General features: G+C 48.7%; 1 protein-coding gene across 2 annotated transcripts; it reads left to right on the top strand.

Moving 5' to 3' along the window:
* Nucleotides 1-446: 446 nt before the first annotated feature.
* LOC104331953 (ankyrin repeat domain-containing protein 9) lies at nt 447-7,648 on the top strand. Of its 2 annotated transcripts, none has more exons than XM_009937313.2 (2): nt 447-1,578; nt 6,509-7,648. In XM_009937313.2, the coding sequence occupies exons 1-2, from the start codon at nt 706-708 to the stop codon at nt 6,629-6,631; spliced, it is 996 nt and encodes a 331-aa protein (XP_009935615.2). In that variant the 5' UTR covers nt 447-705; the 3' UTR covers nt 6,632-7,648. The 2 variants fall into 2 exon arrangements, with proteins under 2 accessions (XP_009935615.2, XP_075269252.1); XM_075413137.1 differs by lacking the exon at nt 6,509-7,648 and adding an exon at nt 2,441-6,299.
* The last annotated feature ends 1,843 nt before the right edge of the window (nt 7,649-9,491 follow it).

The following is a 9,491-nucleotide window of genomic DNA, read 5'->3' on the forward strand; positions in this document are numbered from 1 at the left end:
CGACTCTTTTTTCTTCAGTGATTAATGGTGGAATCTTAAACACCCCTAATGCCTTACAGACAATCCATTAACATCAGTGTCTCCTAAGTGGCTAGCCATACCATTATTTCTAAAATAGGGATCCCTTCCTAATGCTATGGCTACCCATCCCTTGATTTCCTGAGTATATAATCATGTGTATTATCAGCTGTGGAGCATTTTACACCGCTACATATTTCTTACTATATAATGAGCTGCGCATGTGAGTGACATACAAAAGAACAGACAAATACTGCTGTTGCACTTACTGCAATATATGAGCTGATCTGGTTAGACACGAAACACAGACAGAAATCCGCCTCACCTCTCCAGCTAATTTTAGTCTCTCCCTCTCTTCTCTCTAGCTGTGTGTGTATAAAATCACTCGCAGTCTGACAGCATTCCAGTAACCTGTGCCACGCGCAGAGCGGGATGTACTTACTAACCATCTGCTTGCATGGCATGGGTTAACTGAGCCTGTGGGATTGTGCTTACCTAAACAAAACCACTGCAGTGAGGGGAAAAACAATGAATGGGTGGAGATGATCAGCCCATGCATTCCAGCTAGTGCAGTCCAGGCAGCAATGACAGCCTGAAGGTTGCAGCAGCATCGGATCGGCATTCCAAGTGCACAGATCTTACAGTGTGGAGTGATTTTACGTGGAGCTGCTCTTTATTTGCTGAGCCATGGCCAGTAACCAGGCCAGTCTGCAGGATGATCAGAGCAGGCACTGCAAGTTCTTATCCTATATGTTCTACCAGGCTGTGAGAGATCACAAGCCTGTGTGGATGCTGGAAGACATGAGAACTATGGAGTACTTTTACTGGGAGGAAAATGCCAGCCTAAGAACCTACTCACCTTCAGAAGCCCTTCTCTATGCAGTGGTGCATAACCACCTGCCTTACGCTCAGTATCTGCTGTCTCATTTTCCAGAAGAGGCTCTCAAGGTGCCTGGGGAGCACTTCTGCTATTGTCCATCCTCTGCCCCTCACTTGGCCATGGCAGTCACATATGACAGGAGAGATATCTTGGGGCTGATCATCAAAATTGCACACAAGCTCCCCAGCTTGAACTCCTACATCAATAGGACTGGCTGCTTTCATCTGGAAGATGGGAAAACCCCCCTGCACCTTGCCTGCGAACTGCTGAGGTCAGAGACGGTCCTCATCCTCCTCGGAAACGGAGCTTCTCCCAGGATAGAGGACAGTAAAGGACTTACCCCGCTGGACGTCATCCTGGAGCAGATGTGGGACTCCAAAGTCAATGTGGCATCAAAGAAGCTCTGCCTCGACTACCTCTTGCTCTTCATGCCCAACCCACAGTTTAAGATGCGGAAAGTTCTGCAGGAGCATCCAGACCACTGGACAGCTTTGCTGGGGGAAGACAAATTCAACAGCCTGGTGGGGAACACACCTGCTTCTTTATATCTGCAAGCTATGCAAACTATTCTCCAGACTCTTCCCCCCTCCCACTTCCCTAAAAGCATCCAGGAACTACCTATACCTCAGGCACTAAAGCCCTTACCATCCTACGGCAAAAAGCTACCAACAAAAAATGTGGTAAATGTTTTTCCTTGACTTTATTCGCTGGGTCTTGGATTTTCAAAGGCAACTTAGGGGAGCTGGTCATCCACCACCCTCTGCATTTTAGTGTGATTTTAGTACTTAACCTATTAGGCTATGCTGGAAAATCCAGTATTTTGTGACAAGATTTTAAATGTATTTTCTAACTGATTGCAGGCACGGCACTTTTAAAGGCAAAAGCCTTCTTTGTTTTCTGTTTTATAGTGCATGTGAAGGGTTAATTGTAGTCGAGACTGTGTTATGTTTGTTTTCTTAGCTGTCAGCTGGTATCAGTGTATTTGAATTCCCAATGTGATAACTGTATCCTGCGTAATGTACCTGGGTAAAAAGGAACTAGGTGCCCAGTGGGGTTTTCAAATGGTGTAACTGTGGGACTGTGTTCTGCTAGAGCTGGGAGAATACCATCTCGTACCAACAGGGTTCAAACGTCAGGCTTCCTTCCTAACAATGATCCAGCATCGTCTAGTGATAGCCAAAAAGTCCATGGCTGATGCTGCAGCGACGCAGAGGCAGTCCTGCAGGGTTACTTTGCAGCAGGTCATAGCATGGAGGGCATGGGTTCAGAGGGGGGCAGTGAGTGTGTATTCCGGGTGGGGGGGTAGGGGAGTAGGGGTGGTGGGGTGGATAGAGACCTGCAGAATTGCTAACAGAAAGCATCCTGTCTCACCTGGGAGTGAGGGGGTTAACGGCAATCCCAGCCCTGGTGCCTCTATGGACTTGTGCAATGGGAAAGGAACCATTTTCCCTGCTGTCCAGTAAACAAATGGAAATCAGGGTTAGGCCAGTGGAAGCCCTGTCCTTCACAAGTGACATTATTTCTCCTTGACTTGTGTTTTAGGGATGAACGTTATCTCCACAAGAGACATAGCTCACCAACTTGATTTCCCAGTGGGTCTCAGAGGCCCCGGCGTTCGCTGGTTATCCTAAGCTGAGGTGGGATGTTCTGCTGTTAAAAGTTGTCACTTGTTGTCATTTAGAGTATTTTTGCCACTTGGGTCCAGGCAGAGGGCCTGATCCTGGAAAATACACAAAGTTCCCATTGACTCCCCTGGGCACTGCAGGCAGGGTGTGTTTGCAGAAGGCAGGGCTGGGGCTGCCCTGCTTTCTGGGGAGCTCTGCGCCTCGCTGCCCAGGCAGAGCCCTGTCTGTTCCAGGCACTGGTCCTGCTCTCTTGGCCATGCTCAGCACCAACAGAGCAGTGGCAGGGTCACAGCTCCCTTTGGGGAGGCGTCCCTTATTTTGGACCCCAGTGTTCTCCTCTCTTTGTAAGCGCAACCCTCTGCTCTGCTGAAGTAGTGTAACCCATTTTCGCAGCTCTGTACTGAGCAGCAGTGAAGAAATCACTCATCTCTTGAAATAAATCTGGAGCCAAAGGCCGTGGGGCGCAAACCCCTCCTAGCAAGGTTCTGCCTAAGAACGGATGTGCCTTCACATCTCAATTGCTCATGCAAAAATGACTCGTGTCTCATCTGGCTAATTCCCTGCCTGTGCCAAGGAGCTGCACCCTTTTTCCATCAGCACGGGGAGCACTTTGGCTCGGTGTCCCTATGCACGGGGTGCCTCCCGTGTGCCGGGACGCTGACCGGGTGGAGATCTCCTGCAGGGCTGCGCAACGTGCCCGCCACAGCCAGCTGGAATGTCCTTCCGGAGGCACTGGGATGCTCCTCCCGGACACCCCTTCCCGTGTGCCATGGTGCCACCCGTGCTGTGCTAGGTGAAGATGCAGGCTTGCTTGTGAGATGGAGAAACGCCAGCTCGGCCCTAAAAGTAGCAAGCAGGCCACGAAGGGGTTAACCCTCCTCCTGAAATCCCACGTCCCTGGTACTGCAGTGTCCTTCCACCCCTGCCTCTGGGGACGTGCATGGCTTTCCCCATCTGCATCTATCCCTCCTTGTGCGATGGGGAAGGACATGAACCCGGGAAGGACGTGAATGGTGGCGGAGAAATTCAGGTTCGGTCTTGGGTGAGGGTTTTGCAGAGAGCCTGCTTGCTCGGCAGCCTCTGCAGCAGGCGGAGGCTGTCACAGCTTGGGAAGCAAAGCAGAGCCCAAGGCAGATTTGCATTACAGGCAGTGGCTGAGCTGCTTCTGCCAAGCCCTGCAGGCTCCCCAGCCCTGGCAGCCCCCAGAAACCCGGAGCTGGAGGCAGAGGACAAAGCAGGCACTCGCTGCCCAAGGCTGAGGAGAGCGACTACCCAGAGCACGGCCCCTGTGGCACCCCTGGAGTCTGGAGGAGCAGGACTGGGTTTGTTCCCCAGCAGCAATGCGGTATCTCATCTGGATGTCGGTGGGCGAGAGGCGGAGGAGGATGGTGATGGATATTATTAGAATAGTAATTAGGCCCCGGGAGCAGAGATCCCAGGGAAGCAGGGAAGGGAAATCATCAACTGTTATTGCACTGGCTGAAAACCAGGAGAGTTTCGGTGCTATAAAGAGTTTCAGGAAAGACAGGAGAGAGGGGTAAGGCTGTTTGACTTACAGATCAAAGGAGGCAGGTAGGGATTCTTCACATTCATGAGGTAGCACTTTCTAATGCGGCAGGGGGCTGTACCCTGAGAGCCAGAGCAACCCACTAGGAGCAAGTGGGTCTAAAATGGTGCAGGGGTAAAATGGTATCATTGACTGAATAGTTGTGGAGCATTGCAAAGCTAAGGGTTCAGGCACTTCAGGCTTGATGGGTGGATTTGTAGTAGGCATCAGGATCCTTGCGGGCATGCATTTGTCCATGCGGGAGGCTACCCTCTATCCACTGGCCCAGACAGAGAGTAAGAGAAGGATTCTCAGCAACTGCTCAAGAAACTCAACTTATAGGGCATATCTGCATCTGGTACCACAGCCTAAAGGAAAGCTGCTGGCCCACTGTTGGCCAAGATGCAAAATCTCTGGTGTTCTCAGTCCAGTGCGCAACAGGCAGCTACCCGCGCTGGAAAGATCACTCCACAGCCCTCCCATTCCTCCTTTTCCTGACCATTTTAACAAGAGACGAACCACCAGCTGGCCCTTAGCTGCTTAGCTACCATTGGACTTCCATGTGTGGTCCCACTGGGCCAGAGTTTAGGGCCATTAGCATTGTGGTGACGACTCTTTCCATCGCCTGTAGTGATACAAGTGCAGGATGGGGCGTCCTTCTGCTGGAGTGGAGGAATCTTCTCCCTAAACCTGGTCTGCTTATCTTGCGGTGATCTGCCTGTTAGTTGAGATCCCACTTGTCTTCCTGCTCAGTACAGTGACATTACATCGGATACAGCCAAATCTACCTCAGCCCTGTCTGTGTTGATTTTTTTTCCCCATTCTTTCCAAGCCAGGTCATTAGCAAAAGCAAACTGCAACCTGACAGTCCGTAGTCTCGAAAAATCCCTATGCTTGCATGACAAATACGTTAGTGACTTTGTTAATCAAAAAGGGTGCTAGGTGCTGTGCAGTGATGTTTACATTTTGCATATATACATACTGAGTAAGTGTAGCTAAGATCTGTATTTCTATACTTGAGAAAAAGAATAAAAGCGAGAGAGAAAAGGCAGAGGGTAAGGTCTTTGCTAATCTTTGGATTACAGGTTGGCTCTGCAAGTTACATTTTTTAATTTCAGTTTTGAGGAGTAGCATTGTAAGGATCTGAGTGTGTGTGTGTGTGTGTGTGACCAGTTTCGATGAGTGTCACTTCAGTGAGTGCGGCAAGTGTGTGTGTAAATGTGCGTGTAAACGTGTGGCCCCGCGCGTGCACATGTATGTCTGTGCCTCTGTCTGCCCTCTCCTGGTGAAACTCATGACTGACTGACAGTACTTGCAAACATCGGTGATCAATGCCTTAAGAAAGCAGCCTTCTCGTGAGACAAGTGTGTGCCCCAAGCTCTGTGCTGTGAGCAGGTAAGGACATTTCTTCTTCTGTAAAGAGGCAGCAGCTTCGCTCTTGAAACGGGTGTTCTACCCCTGAACACCAAGCACAAGGGCTCCTGCTCGCCAACAGGCACAATCACCCAGCGAAGGGTTTGTGATAGTGGCCACATTTTATTCTCATATCTGTTTGTTTTTTTTTTTTAAATAAAATCTATCAAGCACACATCTTCGTCTTTCTTTTCTCTGGGCTGCCAGCAAAATTCAGCTACCTATGACTTCCTAACTCTATGCTTCTATGTCTGCAGCACCATTAGCAGGAAGGACAGGCCAGATTCTGACCTCAATTACAGCTCTTAACGCCTGAAGTAACGCTTTTTAAGTCAGTTGCATCACTCCTGATGCTTCTTGGTGTAGAAGAAAACAGAAACTGTTTGTGCATTTATATTCTTCAAGGCCCCATAATCCTGATTTCGGCATATAAATAAATGTGATGCTTAATCCCTGAAAACATTTTTTTACATTTTTCATACTTTGAATGTATATAGATATGTATTTTCCATCTCTCTAACACCGGTGGGCATTTCCCAGTTCCCTTGGCTTTTTTGGAGTCAGCATGACAGTGACAGATGCTGTTGTTCACTGATTAAAACCCAGTGTTGTCATGCCCAAGTACAAATGAATGTTCATTGTATGATACAACTTTCTTATGAAGCCATACTTTTTTAATTTTGGTTTCTCTTTTTTAGGGGAAAAAAAAATCTTCCATATAGTTGTGTTTGTACATTACTCGCTGCATGGTTAAAGATAAAAATTGTAACGTGCTGGGAATAAAATATATATACATACCCTGATATAATTAGGTATATTAGCTGTGAAAATCATTTAATCTGATCGTATTACTATAATAAACTTGCAGTATAAACTTGATGTGTCTTTTATTAGCCAGATGGTCAAAACCACCCACCAGTATCTATTGCTTTTGCTTTGGCTCATCTTCGTGTTTGGTGATTTCATTCTGACTGCTGAGCCATTACCTCCAAAAATGTGATCTGAGGAAGATATTTTCCTTCACAGGCTTGCAATAGCTGGCTGTGTTGTCAGAGGATGACCCCAAGAGATGAGGTGAACCCACATTTCACAGACCTGCTGCAAAGTGGCGATGAATCAGAAGAAGGGGCTCAACAGGGCAAATGGTAATTGGTTTTGGAGATTTTCATCTCTTAGGTTTGAGTTCATCTTACAGCAGCTTATGACAAAGCTGTTCCCAGTGAACATAACAGTGCTGGGCAGCCTCCGTTCCCTGCCTGGTTCGTATGCTATCAACAAGCACCTGTCCTTCCTAAGGTTTTTCTCTGTACGGAAAGATGCCCCCGTAAGGCTTCCAGCACCAATTCTGACTTCTCCAGTAGGCTGAGGTGCTGCTGAAGGTCTTCAGACAGATGCACACCTCGCACCCGCTGTGCTCTCCTTGGGGTAAAAATCCACCGTCTTCTATGTACAAACATGGACCACCCAGCTCCTCCGCTGCCCTGCCAAAAACAGCTACCCACAGCGTTTCAGATGAGGCGTAGCTGGTTTTGATGATCATGATGACCACAGGGCTTGGACTTGGACTTGTGATGGTGTGCTTCCCTCACCACCCCACCCCTGACCTGACTTTCCCGTAACCCTGCTCAAGCAATAACCACCAGCAGCGGTCATGATGGATGCATCTGGTCAAAGTGGATTTGGGGGAGACAGAAAACAACACGATAGCCAAGGGCTATACAAATAAATAGTGAGCAGCCAAGAGCCCTTTGAGCCCCCCTGCACGGCAGCGGAGATCTCCCCTTGAGTACGGGAGGATCTCCGCTTGAGTAGGGACGCCTCTCAAGGTTCTTTCTCAAGGTTGAGAGAATGCTTATCGCGTCAGATAGTCGGTAAGTGAATTTGGGAATAAGCGCACTGAAACTTTGTAATCTTAGCTAAGTGATATAAAGGACTGATTGTGCATATATAATCCTTTAGACATAAACTGGTGATGAAGTCTGGGACTAAGACTGGATTTAGCCACACCTAGACTCCTCTAAGAGAAGGAGTTCAGAACGCAAGGGGGCCCTTTCTGAACCTCATGACTCAATGGGAGGGTCTCCCTGACAGTTTTGTCTGACCATGTCCTCTATGCAGTAAATAATCAAGTGTACCTTGCCATTGAATCTTGTTAAACCACTGTCACATTTGCCATTGAACTTTGTTTATATCAATAAAATATATTGTTGCTTCTCTCTTGTGAGTGAAGTGCATCTCTCACTCTTTCCACAACAGGACTCCACTGCCAGCTGTACCCACAGATCTCCTCAGTGCCCACTAGCACATACAAGCTATAACCAAAGGAGTTAGTACTTTAGCCTGTGCTTGCATAGTAAGTTATTGGTTTCATGGAAGAATGCAGAGAGGGGAATCGTTTCACTGACCTCACTTAAAGAAGGCCAAGAATATCTCCTTGCCTCCATAGTGGGAGATTTAGCCCTAACTACTTCACCACAAGAACGTGGTCCCCAAAGAGGTAAGTTTCCTGGCTTGTTTGCTTCCACCTTTCCTGTATTTGAGAATGAGAATCTGATTCAATTTCTCTCGTGCCCTGGCAGCTCTGACTATCAGGGCACTAGTGAGCGGCTCTGGCAGCTGAGGGAGCCCTGGGCTGACCATCCCTCAGAGCCAGTCTCATCTAGGTATCAGGATATTTTACAACTGTAGTTAGTTGTAGCCCACGCACCAGCAGGCAGCAAGACAAGTATTTAAGCAGAGATTGAAATTTAGAGGCTATATTCCCCTGTGCGGGGGGAAGCACTGTCAGAAGCAGATGATGCTACAACCGAAATCCTGTCCAGACCTCAGTTACCTAAGTGCACCTCCCTGAGTGAGTCCCCCCAAATGCAGCTGGTGGGTTTGGCATGTCCCACACTAGCCCGTGTCTGCCCGGCCAGGCCAGCAGCTACACCTTCTGGGAGCACGCACTGCGTTCTGCGCACCACTGCGCACTCAGCTGATGATACAGAGGAGTGCGTGCGGCCTTCAGGGGATCCAGCTCCCAAGGCACCCACAGTTGTCTCTAGCATTTGAGAAGCCACTCTGAAGCCAAGAAGCCAGGTTTCTCCCAGGGTGACTCCCAAAGGCTGCGTGAATTGGAAAATCAGTTGTAATTTCCCAGACCGGGTCCCGGTTATAGCTCTAGCGAAGTGCGTTTGTACTTTGCTATGGATCTCCCGTGCAGCAGAGGTTTATTGTTAGTGGGGAGGTTTTGGTGAATTTCATGAATACATACAGAGAGAAGACAGCTCTGTACACCAGCTGTGGCCACCCACACCATCAGATGGGCAGATTCCCATGCAGAGCTGTGAGGAAGAGGAATAATTATTACACAGTTGTCAGACTCACAAAAGAAAATCTGGGAGAAAAAGGGAAGAAAAGGATTGGGAGAGGCAGTATGGCAAGATCCCTTCTGGGATTCAGCTCCTACAGTTACACAGAAATAGGGAAAATAGTGTGGAGAATCCCAAACAGCAGTACGAGCTACAAGAAGCACAAAAGCACAGACATCACTCCCTGCCACTTCCTCCTGGAGCTGGGCTTCAGGGTCACGGACAACATCAGGTACCAGTCTCAAAACTGAGGCAATATAATGCCCTCACTGTCCACACTCTAGCTGACATCTAGCTCAGATGGTCTTTGTCTCATATAGAGCGAGATTTTCATGAAGACTTTGGCTGGTGTAAGCACGCACAGGCATACAAGGCTCAGAGACACAGGTCCACCCTGCTGGTGCCCGCCTGCTCCCTACTCCTGCCCTCGATGGAGGAAGCCCTGGCAAAGCTGGGTCACCGTGCTGTCACACCAGTGCTGGTGCCACCCGAGGGAACGGGGGCTCTGGTAACAGGAATAAACAGCCAGGCAGCTGGTACTACCCCTTTTAACTTAAGCAGTAGAAGATCTTGTTCTTTGACGCAAAATTAAACAGGGGAGATCTCTAGTAATGCTGAACCAAGCCCCCCTCTGTCATGCTGTGCATTATGTGCAC

The sequence above is a fragment of the Opisthocomus hoazin genome, chromosome 2 (genome assembly GCF_030867145.1).
Source record: "Opisthocomus hoazin isolate bOpiHoa1 chromosome 2, bOpiHoa1.hap1, whole genome shotgun sequence".
Classification (NCBI taxonomy): domain Eukaryota; kingdom Metazoa; phylum Chordata; class Aves; order Opisthocomiformes; family Opisthocomidae; genus Opisthocomus; species Opisthocomus hoazin.